Raw genomic sequence first — 19,880 nt, 5'->3', positions numbered from 1 at the left:
ATTAGATCGTGTGACCATTAGGTAACCGACATTCATTAGACTGAGGACCCAAAGTCACGTGGTTGAGTTATTGGCATTCACGGTGGATTAGCAATCCACCACGTCACGGAGTTATCCGTGTGCAATGGCCTGCGATTCCGCAGAGTCTGCTGGGACCCCGATTTAGCTTCCTCCCCCCCCCCCCCCCGCACTTGTGGTCTTCTCGCCCCCGACCCCGGGTCCACACACACACACACACACACACACACACACACACACACACACACACACACACACACACACACACACACACACACACACACACACACACACACACACCAGAAGTAGAAAGATACCATGATTTTTAAAGAATTTATTTATTGACCATTTGCGGATTTCAATGCTTTTACTCTTTCAGACATAGAACTGAGTTCTGAAATTTTCTCTTGTGGGATTTCTGCCCAGGCTTCACACAAAAGGTTTTTTAAAATTCTGCCCGTGATGTTGGTTTCCTGGAATTTTTCCACACAGCTCGATCCAATATGGCCTAGAGATGTTCAATGGGATTCATGTCAGGAGACTGACTTGGCCATGGAAGTTGTTTGATCCCATTTCTGTCCTGCCATTCTTTGGTCTTTTTTGCAGTGTGGCATGGAACTCCATCTTCCACAGTTATATATATATATATATATATATATATATATATATATATATATATATATATATATATATATATATATATATATATATATATATATATATATATATATATATATATTGTTGCGGATTTCGCGCCCGCCGGCGTGCTGACGGCCACGTAACTCGAATCGCGGCACGTCGCCCACCGGACGGACAATCCAGTCGTGACCCTCTCGGACTAACGCCGGGAACCAGTCACAGGTGGACCTTTCGGTCTCACCGCGATCGAGCCAATCAGCCCCCGCGTGGGATAGGGTTGCTCGCCAAATTCGACCTACCTAAGTACCCACGCGGAGGGTAGACCGGGCGATCGCACCTCGCCGCAGGTCGACTTCGGACACGGGCCACTTAAGCGACCCGATCCGTACTATCAGAATAACCGAGCGGTGTTATCGTCGACCTCGACGGTTCGATTAATTATCGGGCGTATTCAGCCCACTACCAACCCTTTACGTGAAGCAAGATGAGGATTCAATGGAGGAAAAGACGAAGCGAAGCGGGAGAACAGTTCAACAATAAAGCACATTTATTCGCGGCACACGGGAAGCACACAAATACAATTCCACCAAATGCACACAAAAAAAAGAAAACACAATTCCATTTACACAAAAAGCAAATACAAAAGCGAAAACAATGCAGAGCTAATACCGACTACCGAGCACACGGCAACACTTATACAATTCTACTTCACAGACGGCGCCGACAACACATACCCAAAACCAAGGAAAAGAAATACCCTCAAGGATGAGGTGGGCCTGAGGCCGAGACCGGGTCGCGCCTACCCGTCTGGTGATGAGACGCGGAGCGGCGATGGCGCCTCACTCCGCGGGCCTCGCGGACAGTGCCTGGCAGGGGGTGGGAAAGGGGCCCCCTTGGTCGCACTATCTCAGCGCGGGGGGAAACAGGAGGGGGTTGCTGATGCTCGGGGTATAGAGGATCTTTATTATCCCTGGTGTGCGTCTCCACCTCGGCCAGGTCGCGCTGCCGGCCTTCCTCGGGCGTACAGCTCCCGGCACCGTCGCGAGCACCCCCTCGTCTGCCTTCGCCGCTGCCGCCTCTCCGCCTCTGGACTCTCCACCCTGGACTCTTCTTTGGGCTCTCCTCGTTCGACTCTCTTCAGCTTCTCCAGCGACTGCAGGCTTCGGGCTCCAGACTTCCACACTCTCTGACTGACGAACACGGTCCTTTTATCCCCCCGTAGCTTCGCCTTTGACCCCCTCCCTTTGACCTTTCACCTCGCTCCCCATTGGCCCGAGAAAAAGTGGGCGTGAAGGCTTTTTGATCCACAAATTTGCATATATCGATCGTTCTGGAGGCGGGGCCAAATCGCCCCTCGCTCACCGATTGGACGGCAAAAAGTGGGCGTGTGTCGTTTTTGATCCGTTTTTGAAGCACAAAATCCGTGATTTTGTACACGCTGTTCAACGTGCGCCCTGCACGAGTCCAACACCGGTACCCACAGCGGGGCAAGAACGGTGGCGATGCTACGGTTGCGAGGTGTGACGTGAAGGTCGTGGCGGTTGTGGTGAAGCGGCGTTGTGGTTGGTGGTTGATGTTGTGGTTGTGGTGGTAATCATGGCGGTTGGTCCAAAGGTCAGGTCAGGTATGGGAGCATGTGCCAGAACAGCGCGTCGCTGCGTCCACTTTCCGCCGGTACTCCGGGGGCCTCCGTCTGGCCATCCCCCAGGCAGATGCCAGGCCCATCCCCATCTCCTTGAGATGATGGTCAACCTGCTGCAACCATGAGGCACGTGGTCGACCCACTGGCCTCCTCCACTCATGAGACTCCCTCGCTGAGAGAATCTGGTGAGCAGGATCAGCGTCAGGAAAACGAGCCACATGTCCATACAGCCGCAGCTGACGCTCACGGACTATGCAGGTAACAAATCTCATCCGAGTCTCTCTCAGCAACCGGTCGTTGGACACAAAATCCGACCAGCGATAGCCAAGGATTCTCCGAAGAGACCTGGTACCAAAGGAATTAAGTCTCCGTCTCAGATCCTTGGTCAAAGTCCAAGTCTCGCACCCATAGAGCAAGACTGGAAGTACCAAGGACCTGAAGACTCGGACTTTCGTCCTCCCGCACAGGTACCGGCAGCGCCACACCCCATGATCCAGTGAATCCATGACTCCCCAGGCCCGACCCAGACGTCTATTGACCTCCGGCTCACAACCTGCGGAGACATGAATATCACTGCCAAGGTAAGTGAATCTATCCACGACCTCAACATCCTCACCACAAACAGACACAGACAGGACAGCAGCATCCAAGATGTCACCGAAAGCCTGGATCTTTGTTTTGACCCAAGAAATCCATAATCCCAACGGCTCCGACTCCTCATTCAGCACCTCGAGGGCCCCCAAGAGGATGTCTAAAGTCTCCGCAAAGATGACTGCATCATCTGCAAAATCAAGGTCCGAGATCTTGACATTGCCAAACGATGCACCGCAACTTGATCTCTCCGACATCCTCCCAAAAATCCAGTCCATACAAGTGCTGAAAAGTGTGGGGGCAAGTACATTTTATTTTGGTCCAAAATAAAGATAGTAAAAGAAAAACGGCTATCCTGAAGAGTCGCAGCTCGCATAAATGACATGTATTCCCACTAGACAACGGGTTCGGGCCTAACTACACATGTACTTACCGAGATACCTCACCTAAGGGACCTGAATGGTGGTTTGCGAATTTGGTAACCACAACAATATATATATATATATATATATATATATATATATATATATATATATATTGTCGCGGATTCGCGCCCGCCGGCGTGCGAACGGCCACGTAACTCGAATCGCGGCACGTCGCCCACCGGACGGACAATCCAGTCGTGACCCTCTCGGACTAACGCCGGGAACCAGTCACGGGTGGACCTTTCGGTCTCACCGCGATCGAGCCAATCGGCCCCCGCGTGGGATAGGGTTGCTCGCCAAATTCGACCTACCTAAGTACCCACACGGAGGGTAGACCGGGCGATCGCACCTCGCCGCAGGTCGACTTCGGACACGGGCCACTTAAGCGACCCGTTCCGTACTATCGGGATAAGCGAGCGGTGTTATTCGTCGACCTCGACGGTTCGATTAATTATCGGGCGTCTTAACCCCCGACCAACCCTTTACGTGAAGCAAGATGAGGATTCAATGAAAGAAATGACGAAGCGAAGCGGGAAAACAGTTCAATAATAAGCACATTTATTTCGCGATGAACGGAATTCACACATATACAATTCCACCAAAAGCACATGGAAAAGAAGAAGACAAAAAGCAAATGCAACAATGCAGATCTATCCGACTACCGGGCACTCGGCAACACTTATACAATTTTACTTCACAGACAGCGCCGACAACACATATTCCCAAAGCAAAAGAAAAGAGAACCACCCTCCAGGATGAGGGGGTAGGCGGGCCTGGGGCCGAGACCGTGTCGGGCCTACCCGTCTGATGATGAGACGCGGAGCGGCGGTGGTGCCTCAACTCCGCGGGCCTCGCGGACAGTGTCTGGTAGGGGGTGGGAAGGGGGCCCCCTTTTGTCGCACTATCTCAGCGCGGGGGGGAAACAGGAGGGGGTTGCTGATGCTCGGGGAAAGGAGGATTTCACCAAAATCGCGGGTCCCGCGACGAGCGTCTCCACCACGACCTCGGTCGCGCCGCCGGCCTTTCTCTCTCCTCAGTTCCCCGAATCCGACGCGAGCACCCCTCGTCCGCCTTCGCCGCCGCCGCCTCTCCACAGCTCCGTCCTCTTCACTCCGACTCCGCGAACTCCCAACTGCACTGAACTCTTCCTCCTGCGAACTGAACTCCTCTCAACTTCCACTGGACTCGACTCGACTGACGAACGCAGTCGTTTTTATAAGCCCTGTGGCTTCGCTCTCTCATCTTTGACCCTCTGCCTCCGACCTTTCACCTCGCTCCCCATTGGCCCAAGAAAAAGTGGGCGTGAATGCTTTTTGATCCATGAATTTGCATATAGCGACCGCCCTCCAACGCCCTGGAGGCGGGGCCAAATCGCCCCTCGCTCACCGATTGGACGGAACAAAAGTGGGCGTGAGTCGTTTTTGATCCGTTTTTCTGCGGAAAGTCCGCGATGCTTTGTACACGCTGCTCGGTGCGCGCTCTACACTAGTCCAGCATCGGTGCCCACGAGTGGCGCGAGATGACGGTGATGCGATGGTGGCGAGTTGTGACGGTAAAGGTCGTGGCGGTTGTGGTGAAGCGGCGTTGTGGTTGGTGGTTGTTGTTGTGATGGCTGTTGAGACGTGGTTGGTGGTGGTAATAATGGCGGTTGGTCCAAAATAAAGATAGTAAAAGAAAAACGGCTATCCTGAAGAGTCGCAGCACGCATGAACGACATTTATTCCCTCTAGACAACGGGTTTGGGCCTAACTACACATATACTTTCCGAGATATCTCACCTAAGGGACCTGAATGGTGGTTTGCGAATTTGGTCAACCACAACACTACCCCCTCCCCTTTTTACAGACTCGTCCCGAGTCGTCAAATTTTCGTGTGCCAGCATGTGTAGTTTTCCCCAAGTACATTTTACCTACGGATCCCTGAGTGCGACATTCATGGTATTCGTGTCCCCAAAATAAATAACCTAAGGGCTGAGTAACTACCTAAACAAACTCACTCACATGGACGACTTAAATAAAATTGCCGGCGCTAGGACAGACATGCCGGGGGCGCACTCATATTTACAGTACATCTTAACCTTAACTTACAAATTTTACACTAAACCATGGCCCAGGATCAATGAACTCTGCAAAAGAAAAGCAGTTAGCAGGGAGCCAGGCTGCTCGCATGCAGTCTCTGGCTCAAAACAATGCAGGTGACAGGGAACGTGGCTGGCTGCTCACACGCAGTCCAAGGCCTTCCGGTTTGAACTGAACGCAGTGAACCACAACGGTGCATGGGCTGCACAAATGCAGTCTCCGTGCCAGCTCAAGTGGCACACGCAATGAACACTACAAATGGATGGGTGAATGGATGGACGCAAACACGGTGCACGGGCCGCCACTGCAGGCCCGTGTTGTAGCTGCCAACAGGGCAGTTCTCACAGCTTGCAAACTGTTGCCTTGCGGATCCTGGCGCACATGGAAATGAACAGGTGGGGGGGGCAAAGCAAAATTGAACGGGGCTGGTGAACGTGGGCAGTGGGCATGGCATGGCAAAGGCAGCAGGCAAACACAGCCCGCAGAAGAAGGCCGCTGCAGGCAAACACAGCCGGCAGATGAACTGGCCGGCACGGGCCTTGAAGAAAAACAGCCAGCAGATGAACTGGCCGGCACAGGCCTTGCAGCACAGCAGCTGCAGACGATCCAGCCGGCAAAGGCCTTGCAGCACAGCAGCTGCAGATGAAGTTGGCCAGCCTTTGCCGTTCCATGGAGGTTGGTGGAGGGAGTGCGGTGGTGCTGGCCACTTGGAAGGCGGGCTCGGACCTACCTACCTGTCTCCCTCCCAACCTATCGCCTTTGCCTGTCACTGTACATACCCACTCCCTTAATTTGTCAAACCCCAATTTAGCCCCAACTTTTTTTTTTTAACTCCCCACTATAAATCGTCCCCTAACCCCCTTTATCGTCTTTGTTCGGCTAACCTATCCTGTCACCTAGCCTACTCCCAACCCCTACGTTCCCTTCCCGGAGGGGAATAAGGGAGAGCTTGCGTCCTGTGTCGAGGCCCAACTCAAGCCTCAGGATGGCCTCCCCAGAGTTCAGCGATCTATAACCAAAGTGGGTCCAGCGGCCCACAACGACAGCGAGGGGATGGATGGTGCGGAGGGGTACACTTCCTAATCTACCCTATCCATTTAACTGTCAAACTACCCCGGGGCTTTCAACAAGCGCCTCTCGCTTAAACTATTGGTTCTAACAACCCAGATTCCCGTCACCTGTGTTGGTGTCCTCACAATTTCGGGCCTCGCCCCCCAATTTTCTCTCCGTGCCCTCACACGGTCTCATGGCTGGGACACGTGGCTCCCTTTGGCAGGCACGACCCTCTGCCGATTCTCCCGCTATGGCACCCCCGGGCACTACACTGCCTCCGAGCCTACCAGCTCCCTAACACCGGGGAGTGCCCCCCATGGCACCTCCCCTGAAACGCACCCGTGGCAGGCTGGCTTCCCAGGCCCCTTTCCGAGGGTCACCCTTGCCCACAACACTGCCCACGCGGCTAATGGCGCCCCGGGCTCCCGCACCAAGCAGGCGCACCCGTGCCCACTACGCTATCCCGGCCCCCCATGGGCCCTTGGCCTACCACGGCCGACTAGCCTGGTGCCCGGGGTACCCACTCAGCGATACTCACCTTTCGCAGCCACGCTCCCAAGCCCGTCAACAGGGCTCCTGCACCCCTCCAAATGGGTTTCGAGCCTACACTCCCACCAACAATAAAACAACCTCCATTTTTCAATTTGACTAACCCCCTAACTCACTTTATACTGACCCCGGGGTCCCTTGGGCGGGAGTCACTCCTCCCCCCAATCACTCATCGCACCATGCATTCCCCATTCACTCCACACACACAGACCCGCTGGCCTCACTAACCCATGTACTCACCTCACAACTCTTCAACACACACACCGCTGAACTCTGCCATCCTTCTATCTGCATCCCCTAACTAACTCGTGCTCCCACGTCGTCCCTTACACTAAAGCACGTTCCTTTTAACACTACGTAGCTAAGCTACGTCCCCACTACACATTCACTGTCTGTCACTGTTCTCAAATGTCCCAAAAATTATTTACCCAACCTAAATCTCGCTATCATCCCTCTAACTAATCCATTCCACGGACTCCATGAGGACTTACCCCTGCCCCATGAAGTCGGTCTAACTAAGCTAACCCTTCCCCCTAACTAGTTTCCATCCTGTGCCCAGGTAAGGGGGTCTTCCACCCCTTGCCCAGGAATCCTGTGCACCCGAAAGTGAGGCTTGTTTTTTTTTTTTCATGCGCAGCACCAGCGCGGCAACTCAGAGCTCGCGCACTTTGCACCTGCCCGTGACGTCATGCAGCTGCACGTGTTCCTCGTCCCTCCTTGGACGGTACCATCCGGCAGGGATACCCCTCCTGCCGGATTCCAACCCCACGTGCAGCCATGGCGTCACCGTGCGCATAAAAAAAACACAAGCCCCACGTCTCGAGGGGTTCCCCACGCGAACACATGTGCTTTGCCCGTTGGAGCTTAACACACACGATCGCGTGGAGAACCCGTCCGGTCCAAATCCGTAATCCTGCCTAAACTTTGTCCGTCCGCGGGATCGGCAAATCCACCGCTGGCGGTTCCGGACCGGGACTTCACTCTCGCAAGCGAGCACGTGGGGGCCTCGTGCGTTGCACAGCACGACCTCGTGCTCACTGCTGGGTGAACCCGGTACGGTCCCCGAAACAACTGCAGCCGCTACCCGGCTTTCTTTCTTCACATGTCTCCGTCGTCGCCTCCATTCGACCCACGCACACCTGCGTGTCACGACGCTCACACTCCATTCCATTACATTCACACCGGGAGACGCGGCTGCGTGCTCCCGCATGCCAACCGACATCTCCCTCACATACCGCTCTCTCACACACACGGTCTCCCTTGCACTCGGCCGTTCACTCACGCATGCTACCTCCCTCGCACATGTGACTCCACTCACTCGCGGTGCCTCATCCACACACCGTCCTTCACTCACACGCGGGGGCACTCAACCGCGGTTCCTCATCCACACTGGCCGTTTCATCCACACACACGGCCTCTTCCACACACGGTGCCTCATCCATACACGGCGTGCTGGGAAGCACGTACTCTGGCACCATCGCCACCACACCACTCACACACGGGGCTGCACTCACACCTTGCACCACACACACAGGGACAACCACACTGGGGATTTGTGTCCCCACAAGGGTCTCCGGGGCCTCTATACCCCCCAAGCTTTCCGTGCACCCGTTCGCAGCACTCGTCCCCTCAACCTCGCAAAACACGACCGAACCCACCTGGTCGTGACTCGCCTCAAGGGGGCCTACTCCCTCCCCTCGTTCCTGGAGGAGGCCATCCAGCTGCTCGCACCGGGCCTCTCCCCAGTCCGCGAGCTCAACCTCATCGTCCTCCACTACCTCTGTGTGTGTGTGTTCGTCTCTAACCTTGTCCAATTCATGCAGTCTCTCCTCTATTTTTTCTGTCTCCCGTGTCTCTATACATTTATAAGTTTCTGTTGTCCCCTCCTGTCTATTAGTCTCCGCTTCTTTCTAGCGTCTTTCCCTTATCTTTATGTAGGTCAACCTTGCTTTCTCTTTAAGTCGCTCCCGTCCTTCCCTGTTTTTCACTCCTTGCTCTTTCACGATCTCCGCGTACCTCATCCTTGCTTTCAGTCTTAATTGTTCTTTTCTCTCCCTCCCAATTACTTTCACCTCGTCTCTTGTCTCCCGTGTCTCTATACATTTTCTCTCCTTGTTCCTTATTTCTGTCTCTTCCTGGTTCCTTTTTCCTTCCCATCTGAGTCGTTCTTTCTCTCTGAGCCCCATTAGCTGTTCGTTCTCCCTCCGGAGCTCCTCAATCTCCGTTGACTCCAATCTCGCTCTCCGTTTTAGTTGTTCAATTTCACACTCATATAGTTGTTGTTTTCTTTCCCACTGTTCCTTCTGCTCTTTGTTTTCCAATATCATTGTTTCTTTCAATTGGCTCATTTCCTTCCTGTGTTTCATTCGCTGTTCTCTCACTACTCTTCCTCGTTTCCTCTCCTGTCCTTCCTTCTCCAGTTTCATGGTTTTCTTCATTTGGTTAATCTCCTTTTTGTGTTTCATTTGCTGCTGTCTAATTACTCTTCCTCGTTTCCTCTCCTGTCTTTCCTTATCCAGTTTCATGGTTTTCTTCATTTGGTTCATCTCCACTTTGTGTTTCATTCGCTGTTCTTTGTCTATATCCTCGTACTCCAGCCTCAGCTTTTCTTTCAATTGGTCAACCTCAGATTCATGTTCTTTTTGTTTTCTATCCCATTGTTCCTCTCGTTCTTCCCTCTCCAATCTCCTTGTGTCCTTCAATCTCCTGATTTCTCCTTCCTGCTTCATTCCTTGCTCCTTCAACTTCTCCTCGTATTCCAACCTATTTTTTTCCTTTTGTCGTTCAGTTTCAAATTCATACACTTTCAGTTTTTTATTCCACTGTCTCTCTTGTTCCTCATTCTGCAATCTCGTGGTTTCCTTCATTTGGCTGATTTCCTTCTCCTGTACCCTTTCTTGTTCCTCATTCTGCAATCTCGTTATTTCTTTCAGTTGGCTGACTTCCTTCTCCTGTCTGATTCGTTCTTCCATCATTACTCTTTCTTGCATCTCATTCTGCAATCTCGTGGTTTCCTTCAGTTGGCTGATTTCCTTCTCCTGCCTCATTCCTTGTTCTTTCAGTACCCTTTCTTGTTCCTCATTCTGCAATCTCGTTATTTCTTTCAGTTGGCTGACTTCCTTCTCCTGTCTGATTCGTTCTTCCATCATTACTCTTTCTTGCATCTCATTCTGCAATCTCGTGGTTTCCTTCAGTTGGCTGATTTCCTTCTCCTGTCTCATTCCTTGTTCTTTCAGTACTCTTTCTTGTTCCTCATTCTTTAATCTGGCCTTCGCTTCCAGCTGTTCGATCTGTACTGTGTGGTTCCTTAACGTTTCATTCTCTGTTGTCGTTCTTTCTTCTCTCACCATCCTCAACTCGTTTTGTAATTCCCTCTCTTTGTTTTGGTGTTTCTGTAACTCAGAAGCTTTCTTTTCCAATTCCTTTCTCATCTCCGCACACTCCGACTTTGCTTTGGCTTCGAATTGTTCAATCTGCTCAGTGTGGTTCCTTAACGTTTCATTCTCTGTTCTCTTCCTTTCCTCTTTTAACATCCTCAGTTCGTCTTGTAATCCTCTTTCTTTGTTTTCGTGTTTCAGTATCTCAGAAGTTTTTGTTTCCAATTCCTTTCTCAATTTGCGTGCTTCTTCACTCATTTCATCTCTTCTTTCCACCGCTTCCCTCCTCAATTCGTCCCCTTTTTTTACTGTATTCATTTAGTTTTTTCTGCCATTCCTTTCCCATTCTTATCTCCCCTTCCAGGATTTCTCTTTTAAACTGGCTTGCCCTTACCTCTCGCTTCAGTAGTTCCAATTCTCCATCTTGTTCGCGTTTTTTCCTTTTCGAGCTTTGTTTTCCTTTCTCCTTCCTCCCTCAATTCTCCCTGCAGTTCTTCGAACTGTTCTGACTTTTCCAGCAATTCCTCCACCCTTTCCTCGAGCTGTCTCTCTCCTCTTTTTATCTTCCATTCTAGGCTTTCTTTCCTGATTGCCTGTTCTTATCTCTTCCTTCAATTGTTCCAACTCCCATCGTGTTCACATTTTTTCTCTTCCAACTGTATTTCCCTCACTCCCCTCCAGTTCTTTGAACCGCCTTGCTTCCTCCAATAATTTTTCCATTTATTGTTTTACTTCCAAGTCGTGCTCCTTTTGTTTCTTTTCAAGCTCGGTTTTCCATTCTTCCTCCCATTGTTTCCTTTCCTGGGAGATACCAATCTGCTGTTCCTCTATTCTTTTGTTCAGTTTGCTCTTTGCATATTCCAACTGACGGGTATAAAACACTACCAAATTCTTTTTCCCACGTAATTTGTCGACTCTATTGGCCAAGTCATGTTTTTGCCACCGAATTCGTTCCAGTAAATCGTCCAATCGCTGTGTCCCCCCGTACACGTAATTTTTCTGAAGCGCGTCTGCGTGCCGTTGTGACTCGTCCACTCCATGTTGCACCTCCTCTATATTCTTCATAACGCTTCACCTTTTCCAAGACATCCCCCAATTGTGCCTGAAGCCTGCCAATGCTCGCATAGTCATCCTGCCACGCCTGCCATGGCACATGCCGTGACCACGTGCCTTGAACCGATGACTGGGAGCTCACACCTCGTGCTGTGCCATTAATAGCTGTGCCATTAAAGCCCGCTCCGTGCTGCCATTGTGCGACTCCGTTTGCCGGCAAAGTTCGTGCTCAAGCCGCTCCCACTGACCACAGTTAGTGGTGGGGTTATAATTATAAAAAGAACCGACCTGGGCCATGGATCCTACATGACGACACATACCTAATACCCCCGGCTCCCGCTCGCCTTGAGATGCCATCTTGCTTCTCTTAAAGGGTTAATTTAGCTCGCTCGTAATTTGGAGGGAATCGGGGGTCGCTCCTCTCACCCCTGGACCGATTCCCGTGAATTTAGCCGGAGACAGGAGAGCCCGTTTTCCCGTTCTCCGTTACCAGTGCCGTGAGGAGGGCGATGAGTTTGTATCGCACGACCTGACACCAGTGTCGCGGATTCGCGCCCACCGGCGTGCGAACGGCCACGTAACTCGAATCGCGGAACGTCGCCCACCGGATGGACAATCCAGTCGTGACCCTCTCGGACTAACGCCGGGAACCAGTCACGGGTGGACCTTTCGGTCTCACCGCGATCGAGCCAATCGGCCCCCGCGTGGGATAGGGTTGCTCGCCAAATTCGACCTACCTAAGTACCCACACGGAGGGTAGACCGGGCGATCGCACCTCGCCGCAGGTCGACTTCGGACACGGGCCACTTAAGCGACCCGTTCCGTACTATCGGGATAACCGAGCGGTGTTATTCGTCGACCTCAACGGTTCGATTAATTATCGGGCGTCTTAACCCCCGACCAACCCTTTACGTGAAGCAAGATGAGGATTCAATGAAAGAAATGACGAAGCAAAGCGGGAAAACAGTTCAATAATAAGCACATTTATTTCGCGATGAACGGAAAGCACACATATACAATTCCACCAAAAGCACATGGAAAAGAAGAAGACAAAAAGCAAATGCAACAATGCAGATCTATCCGACTACCGGGCACTCGGCAACACATACAATTTTACTTCACAGACGGCGCCGACAACACATATTCCCAAAGCAAAAGAAAAGAGAACCACCCTCCAGGATGAGGGGGTAGGCGGGCCTGGGGCCGAGACCGTGTCGGGCCTACCCGTCTGATGATGAGACGCGGAGCGGCGGTGGTGCCTCAACTCCGCGGGCCTCGCGGACAGTGTCTGGTAGGGGGTGGGAAGGGGGCCCCCTTTTGTCGCACTATCTCAGCGCGGGGGGGAAACAGGAGGGGGTTGCTGATGCTCGGGGAAAGGAGGATTTCACCAAAATCGCGGGTCCCGCGACGAGCGTCTCCACCACGACCTCGGTCGCGCCGCCGGCTCAGTTCTCTCTCCTCAGTTCCCCGAATCCGACGCGAGCACCCCTCGTCCGCCTTCGCCGCCGCCGCCTCTCCACAGCTCCGTCCTCTTCACTCCGACTCCGCGAACTCCCAACTGCACTGAACTCTTCCTCCGCTTCCAACTCAACTCTTCCTCCTGCGAACTGAACTCCTCTCAACTTCCACTGGACTCGACTCGACCGACGAACGCAGTCGTTTTTATAAGCCCCGTGGCTTCGCTCTCTCATCTTTGACCCTCTGCCTCCGACCTTTCACCTCGCTCCCCATTGGCCCGAGAAAAAGTGGGCGTGAATGCTTTTTGATCCATGAATTTGCATATAGCGACCGCCCTCCAACGCCCTGGAGGCGGGGCCAAATCGCCCCTCACTCACCGATTGGACGGAACAAAAGTGGGCGTGAGTCGTTTTTGATCCGTTTTTCTGCGGAAAGTCCGCGATGCTTTTGAACACGCTGCTCGGTGCGCGCTCTACACGAGTCCAGCATCGGTGCCCACGAGTGGCGCGAGATGACGGTGATGCGATGGTGGCGAGTTGTGACGGTAAAGGTCGTGGCGGTTGTGGTGAAGCGGCGTTGTGGTTGGTGGTTGTTGAGACGTGGTTGGTGGTGGTAATAATGGCGGTTGGTCCAAAATAAAGATAGTAAAAGAAAAACAGCTATCCTGAAGAGTCGCAGCATGCATGAATGACATTTATTCCCTCTAGACAACGGGTTTGGGCCTAACTACACATATACTTACCGAGATATCTCACCTAAGGGACCTGAATGGTGGTTTGCGAATCTGGTCAACCACAACAATATATATATATATATATATATATATATATATATATATATATATATATATATATATATATATATATACACATACATATACACATATATATATATATATATATATATATATATATATATATATACATACATATACACACATACACTGTACATATACACACATACTATCCATAGTCATATACACATATACTGTACACATATATATATATATATACTGTACGCATATATGTACGAACACACACATACACATATACACTGTACATATGTACACATATATATATATATATATATATATATATATATATACTGTACATATACACACATACACTGTACATATACACACACACACATACTATCCATAGTCATATACGCATATATGTACACGCACACACAAACACACCAGTGAGTGTTGGCGTCGTCCCATCTCCAAACCCAAGCAGTGCTGTAAGAAGTTTTATAATATTTTTACAACTCGTGATTAAACGTGTTCCAGAGTTCGGGTTGAGGGTGGAGGGTGAGGGGTGGGTTGTTGATTGTGGAGTTTTTTGTGGGGATGCATATCCACAGTACAATGAAGGGTTGATTTTGTGTGGGGATGGGTAAGAAGAGGGGGGAAATTAGTATATGGGGGAGAGGGTGAGTTGTGGGGGGGGGGGTAAATGGAAACGACAACCGAGATGGTGTAAATAGGAATAAAGGTTGATGGTGAGAAAGTGGGTGGTGGGGGGTGAAAGAGGTTTCGGTTTAATCTTGTAAATTTAAAACCCCCTCCCCAGGCCCTCTCCCCTCTCCGTGCCCCCCACCCCTTACCCCCACATTTCCCGACATATACTCGAACCGTCCATCCATCTTCTTCCTCTTCCTATTACCTTCTTCTTCTCCAACCAGTCCGCTCCCCCCACTTCTCCCAACACCTCCAATCTGTATGGCTGCCGCAACCTCTGCTCTCCGTTCTTTCGACTCTCCATTCCCTGTCATGCTCCCAGGTTTTCCACACTTTCTCTCCTCTTTCTTTGTGCGTCTCGCTTCTCCACACTCACAATATCATTTTAATCCCTAACATCCACTGTTGTCTTCATCGACACGTCCAATCTCATTTCCTCACATCTTTTACCTCATATTTACACTCGTCGTCCAATCCTGCTGCCTCCCTGTCCGCCGTTCCCACGGTCCACTCCCTCGCATTGGCAACCCCGTCCTGCCCTGTCGTGTCATCTTTCTTGTCTGTGTCCTCAATGTAAGGATGGCCCGTGTTTTACATCGACATTCATATTATTATGTCCACCAGGCTCGTGTCTGAACGACTAGCCATGGACGTTTATCTGCACGAGGAAGAAGATTCAGCAGCACGTGAGCAGCACGGACAACAAGGTCGGTTTCAAACTCGCGATCTCTTCGGTCACGACGTCGCGATTTGTGGGCCAGCAGCAAAATATCGCTCTGCACTTCCACCTGTGCTGACGAGAACATTTACATAATTACGTATGCAAAAAATGATGGGAATTTTGACCCACCTTGATCTTTTCACTCCAATCTACTCCCTCCCCTCTCCCCCACCCCCCCCCACACCTTTCTATTGTGTACGTAATTTGTGTACGGTTCCCAAGAGCTAGCACAAGGAAACTTTTTGTACATGTACCAGCACACAATGTACTACGATTACAACTACTACTACAACTACAGACTACGTTGATGGCCTCAAATATTCCCGGATTCTTTGGGTCAGCCGTGGAACATTGCTGGAAACATTCCCACCTGGAATCTTTGAAATGCACAGTGGATAGCCGGCTTTATATCTGGAGATTGCACCCCTTTTAATGCCCTCTTCCGGGCAATGCCACCAGTGTGGCAGTTGTAGTCGGATTTCACTCAGCTGGCAACCGTGTTCACAACCAGACACCTCAGATAGTGGGGCAGATAACAGCAATTTTTGAGAGGAATCGTGCAAATGATGATACAAGCATCAAATTTGGCACATTTGTTCTCCAGGGGATCCTACTCAAATCTGCCTGATTGACCATTTGAAAATCCAAATTTCGAAAAATTTGAAGAAAAAAAAATTCAAAAAAGTCAAGATCACGAATCAATGTTGGATGCTGGCTGAGATTGGTGAATGTTTCAGAAACGTCATCAAAGACGTTCCAAGTCTGCCATGCAGTTTTCTTCCCTTTACCATGGAAGGCAGACACGACGTCACATCCAGTGAACGTATGGAAGTATGGAATCCCTCTAGCTTTCTCAGGCCCTATTGCAGAAACTATCTCATGAACTGAAATCCATCGTGCCTTGGCTCCTTGGCCAAAGGCAATCCACGTGTTCTCAAGACCAAGTTCCTGTAAGGATGGCAGTACAGATATTGCTATGACTAATACGTCCATGTCATTAGCCTTAATTATAATGGACTTGCTACCATCTGTCGTTGCATCCCTGGCGTGCACAAATATTTGAGTGTCAGCTTCTACATGACAACATGGAGACAGCATCCAGTGACTTCCTTGTGTTGCAAATGGCATCTCCTCCTTTTGTGACAATGACTGTGCTCGTCGTCTGTGCTTCACACATCTTTTCCGCAAGGAAGTGAAACAGCTCAGTCTTGTTGCTGTCATCTCGAAGAAAGCTTCTCTAGTTACTTGGGGTCTTACTGGTTCCTGTCACTCTTCTTCTGATTCCTTGCCCCCTTTTCGACCTTGCCTTCAGACTTGACTTCTTGTACACATCAAACACTATGTCCACCCTCTCGTACCTGGTACCATAGGATTCCACCTTTGGGATGATGTCTTGTTTCGCATAGTCATCAAATATCTTTGAAGTGCGTGGAGGTTGGACATTGATAAGTGCTGAGCCATCAATGATGACTGCATCTCCCCTTGGTTCTCTGTCTGGGATGTTTACCTACACGTCAAGAATTTCAGCCAGCTGTGACTTCAAATTTTTTTGAAGTTTTTTTTTTTTTTTTTTTTTTTTTTTTTTTTTCCTTCAAAATTTGGATTTTCAAATGGCCAATCAGGCAGATTTGATCAGAAAGCCCTGCAGAACAAAAATGCCAAATTTGCTTGTATCATAATTTGCACGATTTTTCTACTATCAACTACACTAAGAGGCGAGTACACCACCGAATGAGCTATCCCTGCCGTCCCTGGTGTCCCGGATTCAGTGTGCTTCAATGTGTCTTCCTTTTGGTACCCGGACTGAATGTATCCTGGCCTTGACAAGATACCGGAACACTTTCAGGAAAGGTTGTTCTGTTCATGGGGTGATGCAGTTTTCATAATGTTTGGTGAACTTGATGATGAAGGGAGTTTGAATTTTAACGCTTCTTTGTGGCATAATTACCAATGAAAGAAATACTTAGCCCTCCCTGCAACCCCCACCTCCTACCCATTTACAGATGTACACAGCATGAGTGCCCACTCTACCGAGCGACACAAACGGAAGCTCCAAGCCCCAGACTTCAGCCTATCGCTGGATCAAAGCGAAGGCTCTCTACCGTCTGATGCGGAAACTCCGGACGACCTGGATTTTGACGTGGATGACTTGGACACACCGGATGAGGCAGAGTCCATCGATTATGCACACAGCGCCGAGCTCGAGTGGGAGAGTAAGTCCATCACCTGGCATTGGGCAATGCCCTTCACACACAGCAATGGCACCACACCTCTCTAACTCATCAGTTCCCCTTCAACTAATCGACAGTACTCGCATTGATGAACACCACATACTTGTAGAACTCACAATCGTTCATATTGCCAAGTATTCATCGGTGTTACTTGAACCCACCTAATTGAGATACTAGGCTGGCAGGATGGCCTGGAAGTACGCACACTCGCCTCAAAGCTGTTTAGCCTGGGTTTAAATCCCAACCCAGCTACAAACTGACATGGTAGTGTTTCAATGGCGGAGCGATTCATCAATGTGCGTGTCTCTCAGATGGATGTCAAATTGCACGTCAGGTCTGACGTCATAAGTTGGTGGACGCTAAAGATACCATCGTGAAGAGTGGGCGAGCTATCGCCGGCACCACAAACAAATTCCGCAAAGGCATTGTCAAACCACCGAAAACAACTCTTGCCAAGAAAATGCTTCGGCAGCACCGACGCTCTGCAACAGTGTATGGTACATCGGAAAATAATCGAGAAACTTGATCACATTAATGGCCACCTGAGCAAGTGAGCAGTTGAATGTGTCAGGGAATGGTCTCCAGCTTGGATCGTGTAAACATTTGTGTTCAACAATATGGACAGCTTCTCCTCAAAGAGAAAAATGCTCGTTTCGCGTTCCATCAGGAAGTCCCTCTCACACACCACCTAACGGTGAACCCACTTGCACCACTCGTACCTCATCGGCATTCGTCTGGTCCCACTTCACTTATCCGGGCGACACGCACTCGTGCACACATCTTTGCCACTTGGACATTTCAATGTGAATTGCCTTCATTCAGGCCGTGAGCACTCGTTCCAGCTGCTTGCAGCTATCGCCATCATCCGTGTTCACGATTGACGGTGTGCAATGATCGTGGTTCTCTATACGCACAACGAGGGGTTTATTGACCCTGAAAGGCCGTAACGTAAAGGCATAATTACCCCACACAGGCGAAGTGAACAGCGGGGTTAAGCAATTGCTTCACGTTTCTGCCTGTCCATCTACAAACGTTAATTTACGATCGAGGGACGACTCGATTTCACTCGAACGTTATCTTTTCGACATTAATCGGAAAACAAACCAGTTTAGCAGAATTTTGCCTCTGAATCCGTCCCGATCGCACGTGCGCAAAGAGGAATGAGATTATATTATTCGTCTGTCTGGCAGTCAAACACAATTGAACATCATTTCAAACAGGAGACTGGCTGTTTTTAAGGACGTCATAAAGGACACAAACAACACGCATGAAGAAGAAACAGGTTAAATAAGGTGTAAAAAATAAAATAAAAAAATTAAAAAACCACAACCACAATGACTGACTGACTACACTTTCAAACTTTTTTTTTTCTACAACCTACAAAATCTTTATTTTATTTCAATTGAATTATATATTTTAACACTGTCGAACACAAATCACCTTGTTGGCACTTTTAAAAACCTTTTTATTAGCAGTACATGGACAAAATATTATGGCGTTTCACATCATCCCGACCAATCAGATTTTCTGCTCGCAGACCCCGCCCACGTCCTTTTTTTCCAAACCGTGCACAGAGTAAGGTACTCTATGAAATCTCCAGTGACCTCTTCCACCGAAGGAGGACAGAGGTTATGTTTTCACCCCTGTTTGTCCGTGAACAGGATATCTCAAAAATATATAGACTGGTTCTGACGAAACTTGGCGGACAGGTTGGGTGTGTGAAAAAGATAAATTGATTCGATTTTGGTGAAGATCCGCATCCGAATCCTGATACAATTTTTACTCGTGCCGAAGGAGACGGTATCGTGTTTGGGTCCATTTGTTTGTCTGTCTGTTTGCTTGTTTGTCCACACAGATCTTTTGTGTTTTTCTCCGTTACCGCCTGTCGGATTGCGAGGAAATTTTCACCACCGGTGCGACTACTCATGTAGAATGTTTTAATCATAATTATGATGTCATAGGTCACGTGGTGTGGCAGCCATGTTGGAAAAACTTTGGACCTCTGCATCTCTGAAACCGCACCAAAAAAAATTTGAAACTTGGCACACGGCAAGTACTCTTCATGGGGAATGAGTGTGATTTTTTTTTTTTTTTGATGACGTGATAGGTTCCTTCGTTGTGACGTCATAATTGCATATGTAGAATGCTTCATCTGATCAGTATTAAAATTTTTGACGGTCATCTCGGGATAAAATGGTCCACAGAAAAATATTTCATGACGTCATCGGTCACGTGATTCGGTAGCCACATTGTTAAAAAATAATAAATAAATAAAACAAGAAAACCTTTGAAAATGATCTCTTAAGTTGCTGAACAGATCAAGGCGAAACTTTACATGTATGACGTCTATCCATGAGGAACAAAAGGTTCACACATGTGATGTCAGAGGTCACATGGTTTGGCAGCCATATTGGATTTACCCAAAAACTGATAAAAAATCTTCTTCAGAACAGCTGGACAAATCGAGGGGAGATTTCACACAAATGTTCCCGAAGCGATGGGTGTACAAGTTTAAGGAAAAATTGATAGGTCACATGGTTTGGCAGCCATATTGGATTGAAAAAAATTATTAAATAATGTTTT

General features: G+C 49.5%; 1 protein-coding gene across 18 annotated transcripts in view; it reads left to right on the top strand.

Annotated features, from left to right (window-relative positions):
* LOC147030812 (protein prune homolog 2-like) overlaps positions 1-19,880 on the top strand; it is a 124,630-nt gene that overhangs the window by 57,099 nt on the left and 47,651 nt on the right. For 16 of the 18 annotated variants that reach the window (XR_015056518.1, XR_015056517.1, XM_085875256.1 and 13 more), the window contains 2 exons: positions 14,970-15,052; positions 17,070-17,279. Coding sequence is in view for 16 of the 18 variants with exons in the window: in XM_085875256.1 (XP_085731382.1) it covers positions 14,970-15,052; positions 17,070-17,279 (293 nt within the window). In the remaining 2 variants the exon portion in view is untranslated. Of the gene's footprint in view, positions 1-14,513; positions 14,697-14,969; positions 15,053-17,069; positions 17,280-19,880 lie in introns of those variants that run through there. The other 2 variants (XM_085875267.1, XM_085875270.1) reach the window with 2 other exon arrangements.

This window comes from Eptatretus burgeri, chromosome 3 (assembly GCF_056783735.1).
Source record: "Eptatretus burgeri isolate ZD-2024b chromosome 3, Ebu_testis_v1, whole genome shotgun sequence".
In the NCBI taxonomy this organism is placed as follows: Eukaryota; Metazoa; Chordata; class Myxini; order Myxiniformes; family Myxinidae; genus Eptatretus; species Eptatretus burgeri.
The sequence above is the reverse complement of the archived record's forward strand: the minus strand, read 5'-3'. Positions and strand labels throughout refer to the sequence as shown.